The 12,448-nt window shown below is 32.2% G+C and overlaps 1 protein-coding gene across 4 annotated transcripts; it reads right to left on the reverse strand.

Annotated features, from left to right (window-relative positions):
* Positions 1–2,837: 2,837 nt before the first annotated feature.
* Positions 2,838–11,753, reverse strand: LOC149904108 (uncharacterized). Of its 4 annotated transcripts, none has more exons than XM_090107954.1 (7): positions 11,668–11,753; positions 8,556–8,722; positions 6,006–6,174; positions 4,612–4,815; positions 4,179–4,284; positions 3,822–3,946; positions 2,838–3,228 (listed from the first exon to the last, which is right to left on the reverse strand). In XM_090107954.1, coding segments are annotated over exons 1-7 (879 nt in total). In that variant the 5' UTR covers positions 11,669–11,753; the 3' UTR covers positions 2,838–3,121. The 4 variants fall into 4 exon arrangements, with proteins under 4 accessions (XP_089964080.1, XP_089964082.1, XP_089964081.1 ...); XM_090107956.1 differs by having other exon boundaries at positions 11,710–11,728; XM_090107955.1 differs by lacking the exon at positions 11,668–11,753 and adding an exon at positions 11,330–11,535.
* Positions 11,754–12,448: the final 695 nt, after the last annotated feature.

The raw sequence follows: 12,448 nt of genomic DNA on the forward strand, positions 1-12,448 counted from the left end.
TCAGCATTAATTAGATTTAAATTATAAAGACTAGAATAATTTAACTCGTTATAGATTAGCTGCCAATGGTATGATTCAAATGTCATCAATTATTCATAATGAATTTAAAAGTAGTTAGAGCAAACGAAACTGACCTATTTTCATATTTTCTCTTTCCACGATTGTATATTCAAGCCCGTTATATTCATGTTTAGTGTTACATTATAACTTAAAATCGTAGGTATCGTATGAATGCTGTTAGAAATATCAAATTTGCTTTTTGCTAAAAAAATTCACTGTTAATAATGTAAATAAATAAACCAATTCATATATTATGCATCCACATCACATCCATTTTATGTAAATGCATGACCTGTCTCATAAAAGGTAAAAATCTCTGAACGTAAATTCACCCACCGCACCTAATTAATTTATTTTCGCAAACATACTTTAAAATAAATTAAAAATCATTTTTACTTTGTGTTTTGTTTTCTTTATTATTTCCTATACTTGGAATTCATTGTGTTCGACCCGGGATCGACAGCAGCATATATTTTTATTATGAGCGGAAAATTTTCAGTTCATTTATCCCTAACTGCGTCGTGAAGCGTAAAAACTAGAAAATCTGTAGAATGGGAGTCTTTGGAGATTTTATTTTTGCTTATAGCCACGTCGTATAGGAGAAGGTATACATTTATTTTCCGTCATAAACTTTAATATTTATGGTTTGCTTTTAGAGCCAGGTTAAAGTCTTTTACGGATGTAGAATAAAAGATGGCCGCCGTTTAATTTTATTATAGACCAGTGTTTTGTGTTGTCCATGAACACTTGTTTAGAGTGATTAGAATTAAATTATATCACAGATAGTATAATAGTTAATACTGAAGATACTAGTAGTTATATTATATCCAGGATATTCACAAGGCTTCAAGTATCTAGTATCTCTATCGCATAGAAAAAACGTAGAGTGATCTGATGCCTTTGATGTTTGCCTCGAAGTCAACAGTGCTGCTAGCACACTTAGGGTTGTCTATTTTTAATATTAATTGGTACTATAAAATTAAATCCACTTACGAACTAGAAATATAAAATTTTATTTGTAATACCACGTACGGTAAATAATTTTAATAGTTAATAAAAAAGTGAAATAAGTATCAGTGCATATCCTTATAGTAAAATGTAACGAAGCGATTATTATGACGTATAATTTGTAAACTAATAAATATTTAAAACTAATTTGTGACAACCCTGACGCTGTGTAAATGCAATCTCAGCTTTTAACCACCAGTCTGCCGCTCTGTTACCACGATAATGTCCCGTCTACACTGGACAACTGTACTAATTGATAGACTGGGCTAGTATTAGAATAATATAGCAGTTTATAGCTACATAATTAAAAAGGCAAATGAGTTTTACGTTAAGAATCTTAAAATTTTGGTTTCTATACGTTTCATATAATTTAATTAGCTTAATTTATTTTAATGCTCATTAGTCAATACTCTATTCATAAAGTAATTATTTGCAAATTTTCTTATTACTTACTATATGTTGAATCTTCAGAGGATATGAACCAATGAAGCAATCTTAAAATTATTTTCTGCGGCATGTTGTTGATATCTCTCTAATAATTAGACCGGGAGATACTGACACAAAATTTCGAGTCATTTGTAACAGGATGGCGGTTCTACAGGGTTCTTAGTACGCAATGACAAAAAGAAAAATGATGGTGTGAACGCTGGTACCGGCGGCTTAGTCGCGTGGGCGTTAGTCGAACTCGTCGGAAAATAGCGAAAGTCAAACGATTTGTAACAGTATGGCACTTATTTTTCCTGTAAGTTTGAGGATCAACGAATATAAATACAAAATTTCAAAGATCTAGGTGTTGGAAATCTTCACTTATATAAATTAATAATAAATTTATTTTTCAAGTATGACAGCACTTTTTCCCCCTACTAGAAGTATGGCAAATATAATAATGGTCACATTTTATCAAATACTCTCCAAAAAGCCAAATGCAATACTGGTACAAAAAGATAGGCGAAATAAAAAAATTTTGCAGATTTTCGGCGGTATGGCGACCATTTGGAATCGTCCGAAAAGTATGGCATGGTGATTTTCGTAAATGGCTGCACGACGATGGTTACCTGTGCAAAAGTTAGCTTGGTACAAATGGTTGAATAATTGTTTTTTTTTAAATCAACACATTCGCGTCGGTATGGCGGGCTGTAAGTCATACCGGAAAAGTATGACATAACACTGCCGCCTACTTCTTTTTTATGGGCTATCGGTAAATTCTAAAATTTTTGTGTTACAAATCGTTTGACTTTCGCTATTTTTCCGACGAGTTCGACTAACGCCCACGCGACTAACCCACCGGTACGAGCGTTCACACCATCATTTTTCTTTTTGTCATTGCGTACTAAAACCCCTGTAGAACCGCCATCCTGTTACAAATGACTCGAAATTTTGTGTCAGTATCTCCCGGTCTAAATGTTTTACGTTCATCACTCAATCACGTCAATTTTGTATCCGGTTTAGATATCAATATACCGGCAAAAACGTAATTTCATGTTATTGAAAATATTCGCAAGGGTAGATACTTTTAATAAAACACACATTAACATGACATTTTGTAATATAAAACATTCAGCAATATTTAGAAATGGAAATGTTAATAAATTAATTCTTATTATATTTTACGTTATTTTTTGTTTCGTGAATACGATAAAAGGGATTGGAATACTCTAAAAATTCAAATAATATGGTGTTAAGGAGTGTTACAGTAAAATTACTTTAATTATCTATGGCTTAAAAACTATGTCTTGTCATTTTATTACACAATTAATTTAATAAAACAATTATAAAATTCTACTCTATATTTCAATAACTCCATGGCATATTAGTACTTCGCTAGATTAATTTATACAACACAATAAATGTGCAATTTACTCTTACAGTTGTCAGTAAATTAATCCTATTATATTTAACTACCACAAGAAAGATAATGAAACCCAATGATAATATTATTATAAGTATAACAAGATTGACAACTAGGAATGCATTACGAAGTACGTTTTACGCAACTAATACAATAAGATGTAATGTGCCATACAAATGTGGCCTTAATATTTATAAAGGTTTTCTAATGTCCGTCTAAATGATCAATTTTATAATCGTCTTCGCTATTCAGCAGTATGCGGCTCTCACTACCTGTTGGTGTGTCCAGAAGCGGCAAGTTCTCAACTTCACCTGAAAAATATTATACTTTATCGAATACAATCAATAAATTAATTGTAACAGAAGTATATGTTTATTGTACCCGTGCGTTTCGAACTGAAATTACTTCTAAGAATTTCGAACAGATATTTCCAAACGTATAAATTGAAATACGTTTATTAATTATTTTTTATTAACAGCGAGAACATTACAGTAATTAATTATTATAATAAGTGGACTGACAGTATTGAACTTATATAAATGTAAAACGTTAGTATTATATTTTAAGGAACTTGAAAAAACCTAAGAATGGGTTATGTAACAATCGCAGTGTGGCTTTATCGTATTTAATAGTCTGCTTTCAAAAATTGGCTCCGTCGATGCAGACTATGTGCGAGTATTTGAAACAAAATCGGAATATATTCCATTCCAATTCACGCATTGTTTTGTTATTGGATAGAAAAGCTAGATATATGAAGAGTTAATCGTATTAATAGTCCACACCGGCATACGCCACAAAGCCAGGCTATTGATTTAGTATGTGTGCTTCACTGAATTATACCCCTGAACAAACAAGACAAATCGGTTATAATTTGCGTAAATATTTGTTGCCTAAATCCACTCACCAATCCGTACAGTGAAATTTATCGATTCGTTCTCATCCAACATGGAGAAAATATTTTCGACAGGAATGTAAACATTTTGCGTGTGCTCCAGAAAATCAGCGTCCTTCTCGCATTTACAAGGACGCCTGAAACAAAATTTAATGTAATTAAAATACGTTAGACGGCTTATCGCGATAGACCCGAAATAATTTGGCCATTCTCCAACGGAATCCTTAAAAGTCTAAGGAAATGATTCCGAAATTTTAACAAACTTTCCCAAAGATAAGATATCATTTACAAAGGACGCTTAAGCCATAAATTTGTTGTCTTGATTTCATGAGCTTCTTATATTTTTTCTTAATATTTTTTTTTGTTTACCTATAGACGATCCTTTTGCTCGGAAGATTTGGTAGGAATATATCGACCTCGAAGTAGAATTTCTCAGCTTCCTCATCATTAACGAGCACGGTCCACATCATACGACCTGAAATTAAAGCCAGCTTTATTTTTATTATATTAATATGAATAAATAAGTATAAAACATTTATAGAACATTTCTAACCTAAAAGTTACCTATTAAAAGATGATGTTCTCAGTCCAGAGGAAAACATGATTTAGACAAACTCATGAATTTCTTTATAAATAATTTTTGGATATTATAGTAACTTTTCTATTTAGGTCAGAGATCATAAAAACCGTTCCAGCCGTCCTTGAATAATAAATGGTTTTAGGTACTGAACTGATTTTTGATATAGATTTTGGTACAAAGGTGAAATAAAGATTTATTTTTTTTATTTATGTGTAACCTTACCTCCTTTTTTATCGTATATTTGGTATACGTTAAAAATCTTCTCATAGCATCTTAACAAGAAATAGTTGAGTACGGGTTCTGTACGTTTCGCATTCCATTGATCTTTGACGGTAATGAAGGGAAGTTCAGTGACTCTTTTCTTATGTTCTGCAAAACAATGGTCCATCCACTCGCCGGCGCGGCCTTCCCAATTACATTCGCCTTCTACAATATAAAATTTATATCAGTATAATCGGTGTAATATAGGTTATTCATATTACTTTTACGTTATGGAATATAAATAGAGACATGTTTTCATAATGCGTGCACAATAAAAGGTGTGCTAAGTTTGACAGTTTTTAATACTTAGAAATAGTTATCGTAATTTGTTAATCATATCGTAAACTCAAAGAATTATAAAAAAAATGTTGCTATTATAAATTGTTTTTTGAATATTATTATAGAGCTTAGCTCTGAATGCTCTGATAAAGTGAAGTTTGTTTTTACAACTAGAATATATATTTTTCACCTACATATTATAGTAAATAGAAATTGTCCAACACGGATCAAGATAGGGTAAGCCTGCATGCAATATTGACACGATAATAAATTTGTATGTTCCTAATTATCACAGAAAAGAATAGATAACAGGTAAAGGCCAGATATTTGGTATATTAATTATTAAGATTAATAAACTCCAGAGATGCAGAGGCGTAGGTAATTAGTAACTAAAAGAAAACTATATTTATGTAATGAAATATATTATGTACAATATTGTTTGAAATATTCGTATATCTTATCTAATTGTTTCTTAGATATATCTACTATCTTGATATATACGAATATCGATTAGAGGTTATTATTATACTAGAAGATAATTCGTGTACGTGGGATCAAATAAGTAATTTTGTTATGAAATCAGTACGTATCAATGATTTGGTATACGCTATTTAGTTTTAGATTAGATCATTTGACTTGCCTTGACTTGACTTGCTTATTTATTTTTTATTAGTTTTCTTAGAATTGATATTCTGGGATACATCTATAATACCCGGTATGCCATAATCCATACTAATATTATAAATGCGAAAGTAACTCTGTCTGTCTGTCTGTTACTCAATCACGCCTTAACTACTGAACCAATTTGCATGAAATTTGGTATGGAGATATTTTGATACCCGAGAAAGGACATAGGCTACCTTTTATTGCGAAATATGTACCACGGGCGAAGCCGGGGCGGACCTCTAGTCATTTATAAATCTTTGATGGATTTAAACTGTATAGTACAATACATCAAAATTAATTATAACAAGTGCATGCTTTAACATTAACATGTGCCTAAGTGAAATTAATTTTTGATTTCATATGTACTTATTATATTCTAGATCAGTGAGTTTAATAAAATATTTACTTACCATAAACTCTAGCCATAAAACAATTAATAATACGGTATTGGCAATGTGCTACATGTTTCTCGAGGATCGTAAGAGTCGCGTGTTTCGGGCAGCCTTCATTTGTACACGGGAAGAGAACTTTGTTCGCTAAAGACTCCAGAACTTTCGGTCGGATCAGGGCGTACTCTTTCTGAAAAATAAATGTATAAATAGATTTGATTAATAGGTATAAGGATTACTGTGTATGATACTAGCAATGCGCCCCGGCTTCGCACAGATGTAATTATACGTGGTGTATGTAGGTAGCGATGAAAGAGATTGAGTCGTAGAACTACATGGTATTCTACTGTGGGGTTCATTGCTGTTAATTGTAACAATTAAAAAAAAAGTTTTTATTTATATGCCTACATATGCATATATTCCTCCTCACGAACCGCTCTATCTTTTAAAAAACCTTCATCAATCCGTTGCGTTGTTTTAAAGATCGAAGCATAGGTTACAAATTTGTTTTATTCTATGTACCTAAGTGATAACAAATTGGCTTCCAATATTTTAATATAACAGACATAATATCGTTTCGTAGCATGTTGTAGGATAATAGAATTGTTATTAGAATATCTATTATTGGCGAGCCGCCCTCGCTTCGCTTTTGTTCACGAAATAAGATATTATTAAACATAATAAATATAGTTAGATGGTCACGTTGTATGGCAATTACAGAAAGCTTATTAATATAGAGATCCAACAGTAAATTAGATAACTAGATGGAAACAAATCTATTTCTATACCTTTAGTAAAGGCGTAGTCGCAAAATGGTTCGCTAAAAATAACTATAACAATGGGTACTTTTTAAAGAGTATAACTTTAATATTAAGAGAATATAAAGGAATGCTTAAAATATAGTAAAACATGATTTAAGATAGAACTGTTTGATAAACTTATTTAAAAAATAAAGCAGTATTTTAAAAATTAAAGATATGCGAAAATTTAAGATAATATCTATTTCCATCACCGGAGTTATTGCAACGCTTAAAAAATTATTACATAATAAGTGCTATAGTATTTTATTATCTATACTTAATATTATAAAGCTGAAGAGTTTGTTTGTTTGTTTGAACGCGCTAATCTCAGGAACTACTGGTCCGATTTGAAAAATTCTTTCGGTGTTAGATAGCCCATTTATCGAGGAAGACTATATATCATCACGCTAAGACAAATTGGAGCGGAGACAGGGGTGAAACCGTGGGGCGCAGCTAGTCTGTAAAATGTGTAATGTGTGTAATGTATAAATGATGAACTTACATACGAATCGATGTATGAAAATAAATTAGATTTGGCTATAGCACCAATGTTTGGAAGTTCTGTATTAATTTGAAGGATATCCAGATTATCCGATACTAGGTCAGGCTATTTATGACGTCAATGTTTACAACCGCGGTAGGCCAAACAAGACAAACGGACTATTGTTTGGTTTAGCGGGACGAATCGATTTGTTCTGAAATTTCGCTCATTTATACAATTAATGTTCGCGCTATTTGTATGTTACCTATCTGATTTTCTTCTTTAAGCATTATTTTGTTTATTTTGAACTTTTTTTTAAAGAATGAACTATGTATATCTAATATTTTCCTTGTATAATATAATATATTTTTTTTATAAGTAACTCATTGTGCTGTACTTAACCCTAAAGATATAAAAATAGAAAACTAAATATGTACTTCATTATAAATATCAGTTTATAATTAATAACACAGTGCTTTTTATATTTGTTCCTGTTATATTTTGAAATATTTCTTATCTATAAGCGATGATAATATAATTTAATATCTATTTCCAATCCAAGAATTAACTATGACGTCAGTAACCATTCCCGAGGCAATTGTAAAGTCATAGGAATATTAGTGCAAATTGTATTATTCTCTTCTACAAAGTTACGCCATAGAGAATAGTAATAGAATCACTACGGTCTACGGTGATAAACTTAGTATACGAGAATCTTTAGTGTCTGTGACAATCATGTCATCACTCATATCTCTACTTAATATTATAATTAACTAGCTTTCCGCCCGCGGCTTCGCCCGCGTTTTCAGAGAAAACCCCGCATAGTTCCCTTTCCTGTGGGATTTCCGGGATAAAACCTATCCTATCTCTCAAGTTGGATCGAACTGCACATGGTGTGCGAATTTTATTATAATCGGTTAAGTGGTTTAGGATTCCATTGAGGACAAACATTGTGACACGAGATAGATGTCAATGTTATTTTATTTGTAACGGTTTCCAGCTAAAACAACTGAATCGATTTGCATATAAAATTTTGTAAAAAGTGCAAACTATCTTTTTATTCGAGAAAGGACATGTTTGAGCTGAAGAGTTTGTTTGTTTGTTTAAACGCGCTAATCTCAAGAACTACTGGTCCACTTTTAAAAATTCTTGGTGTTAGATAGCCCATTTACCAAGGAAGCCTATTAAATAGGCTATATATCATTATTCATTACGCTAAGACCAAAAGCAGCTGAGCTACGTGGGTGAAACCGCGAAGCGCAGCTAGTATAGGTACCATATAATCTTTACCTTGCAAACATGGCACTGGTAGCTCTTCTCATAGCACGGCCCGCATGTACTGTGTCCGTCCACACACAGGTAAATGGGGGGCTTCATGTATTTGTTGCATTTCGTGCAGGTCAGGTCCTGGATCAGACTCTCGTAGTGGTCCGTCTCTAGCAGGGTGCTGAGAACCACTGGAAGAAATTTAGTTTATAGTTCTTAAATCTTAAAGCCAACATTTTCTATATAATATCATTATCACTTTATATTAAATAACAAAGCTTTGCGTCTGCCTTTCAGTCTATCTGACCGCGATAAATTCAAAAACCACAGTAGCGGCTTTCATTCTGTTTAAACGAATAGATAGCGTGGTTCTCGAATGAATATTATGAATATAAACGTAATCTATACTAATATTATAAAGAGGAAAGGTTTTTATGTATGTATGTATGGTTTTCACGCATAAACTACTGGACCGATTTTGATGAAATTTGGCACAGATAATCTTTAGACCCTGAGAAAGAACATAGGCTTTACTTTTTATTGCGAAATATGTACCACGGGCGAAGCCGGGGCGGACCGCTAGTCATTATATAATTTGTTAACTTTAAGAAAATGCGAGTGAAAACGGGAACAGAAAGCTAGTTTTAATTATACCTAAAAACGACAGGATAAGTCGAACGTAATATAAATGTATTTTGATTGTATACAACTGAATAATTGTGGTAGTTGATAACAAATTACAGCCAGCCAATAAGATTAATAACAGAGTGAGGGTAGTTGGATGGGAAATCGATTAGACAACGTCCGAACACGGAGGCGCAATCACTGAAAATACGCACCGATTGATGAGTGAAAACAAGTGACATTTGCTTGTAGATGTAAATTTAATTCAATGAATAAAATATAGTAAATGATATCTAACATATTATAATTATTTAATAATAAGTATCGATATTTTTATATTGCTTTTCTTTAAAGTCACAGAAAATTACTTTTAAGTAGAGAATAAAGTATTTAAGAATTTAATAAACGACAGCCATTTTCGATAGTTCAAAGTAAGAGCCCTGTAAAGGTGCCAAGAGTCTGCCCTTAAATCAAGCGTAAATACGCTCGCTTTGTAAGAAAATAAACGACTTGAAAGATTGAAATATTTTAAATCCTTCAAGAGAACTTTAATGTGAGATTAAGCTCAAGGGAAAATAGAAAAAATGATTAATAAATAACACAGCATTACGTCAATTTAGATGCATGTATGTATTATAAACGCATACTACAATCAAAACCAAATAATGTTATAGAAATAGAGACCAACATGTTTAATTTACTAAAGAAACAATACAATGAAAATATACTTTCTATATTTAACCATAAACAGTTTGCGTACAAACCATTCGTTATTCAGTACAAGTATCCGAATTTAATTTCAGCCTACAAAATTGTTTTGTAACACTAGATAATTGTGGTCCTATATTACGATTCTGCTTGACCATCTGCTATTCACCGAAACTGCTTTACATTGTTCTAAAACTTGCCTTATATGTAGTTCTTCAAACATAGTTTTATTGAACTATCTTGAAGGTATAACCGTAAATTCATCATGGAAGAGCCAACAATGTGTAATATGCTACACACAATAAGTATCATTGAATTTGTAGAACTATTTGTAACGTTTATATGAATAAGTATGAATTTATGTTCTTTGTTTAACGTAGTTCACATATTGCCGCTATATGAAGCGTAAATTTACGAGTTTCATATTAAAATTCAAATGGGTTTGGTATATGTTAGCTATGGTAACTATTACCTCGCGGAATTTATATTATCGTTTTACTGCAGCAATATGTTACAAAATAGCCATAAATAGTCGTTGCGTTAGTAGTGTTCGGGGATTTACTGTAATTGCAACGATATTCAGCAACTTTGGTAATAACTAGGATTCCAATTAGTACTATTTTGGTTCTATTCTTATTACAGAATGTACACAGTACGCAGAATGTACACATTATGCGCAGAAGAATGCAAATAAATAGTTTCATACGAAGTCCGTAAAATGCAGAATTGACAAGGAAACTCCAAGGTGGGTTATATGTCTGTCTTTCAAGTAGCTCCATTGCTCTTTTCCTTGACGCTCTTCAGTTAACTATAATTAAAGTATTTTATTTCATTCAATTAATAAAAGGATGTTTTATTCAAACTATAAAGCTGATTTAAAAGTCTTGTATTTTCAAGAGAGCATAAAAATATCTCGGTCTACAAATAAGTGCCCTTTAATTTGCTGTCAAAACAAATTTCGATTTTACATAAAAAATAATACTATGCTATACTTATACATACTTAAAAAAGGTATGATAGTTATATTCAATCACAACAAAATGACCATTGTCTGAGTATTCGTGACGTCATTAATGATGTGAATGTACTTTCAAACACAGAGAAGTTAACGACACAGTTAATTCGTATTATTTAACATAACACCTTTATTAATTAAATTATATAATTTTACTGAAAAGACTACTTTTGTAACAGTATTATTTCCACACTATCGATTAACACTTAATGCGAGGGCGCGTTAACTGAGTTAGAAAACGCGATGTAACTTTCAAACGATTTTATAGAAAATTCTTGTAGTTAATAGCTACGAAAAATCTTTCGATTAAGTACATATTTCTTTATTTTAACAATAAGTTATAAGACGTACATTCGTACTAATTTAGAAGAAAAAAAATAACGTCAACACAAACATAATTGTCATCACATAAAAACATAAATCAAGTTCCAGAAATGCGCCTAAAACATACTAACGTTTCCTCCCTGACGTGGAAGACGCTGAAGACATTTTTACACAACACTTTACCACACAACACCAATTATGCACTTGTTTAACACACCACCGGCATGTGTTCGGTGATTACGGCGTAATCTATCCATTTTGAGTGATAAGAAACGGTGTATGAGCGCGATTGTACCAGTGTAGTGGTTTGTTGGCGACAGAAACTGACGGCAGTCTATATTTAATGCGGCAAGGTCGCTTACACGCTTCTAACTGACCAACTGCGCTAGTTTTGTTCACAATCTTGTTTGCTAGAACTATGCGCAAATTGAAAGCAGAATTACAAGCTACATATTTCAGACTTACTTTTCTATGACCAAGGAAACATCTGTTCAGAGGGACACTTACTTTTCTATGACAAGGGAAATATCTGAGACGTTTCAGAATCAAATCGTTCTCATTAGATTATAATTCCGCAGTGTATTTACGTCAATTGATTTATTATCATTCAGTTATTGATAATTGTGATAACGTATTGTTATTGTATAACCTTGAGTCATCAAATTAGGGTCGGGTACGATGGATTTTATTTGTTGTCTTTACAAATATTTTACTAAATTTCACCCGCGGCTTCGTCTGCTCACGTCACGTTATCGCGTGATCCTGACAGTCTTTTCCAATAAAAATTGCTATCCCCATTTCGCAAATTCCTCTTGTCGAAGTTTTTCGTAATATCGACGGTTGAAAGGCTAATTGGACTAAGTGACATTACAATATGCGATATTGATTTACCCAGTATGATTTGGATATACTAATAGGCATATAATTGTATGACCATTATGTCTTACTAGGCAGCAGACTAGTTTGGAGTCATCTTGCAAAATCAATCCAAATTCGTCTTGATGTTCAGGAGCGTTAGAGCCATCAAACATCACAATTCCATACCTAGGGGTAAAAAAATACAAAATTTGGCACAATTTTTACGGATATTAAGCTATGTAACGGGAAAATCGCAAAGTACCTGTATTTATAGGATTTGGAAGACGATAATAAATCAGTTTCGGGATTACAGAGCCCTCATTAAAATTCTGAGCTAGGAAGTCACGTTCATAAAAATTCACCCTGCCCTTTATAGAGACGGCATTTT

This window comes from Colias eurytheme, chromosome 12, assembly GCF_061535395.1.
Source record: "Colias eurytheme isolate Ceu_HAF_F1 chromosome 12, ilColEury1 Martin Lab GWU primary, whole genome shotgun sequence".
NCBI classification, from domain to species: Eukaryota; Metazoa; Arthropoda; class Insecta; order Lepidoptera; family Pieridae; genus Colias; species Colias eurytheme.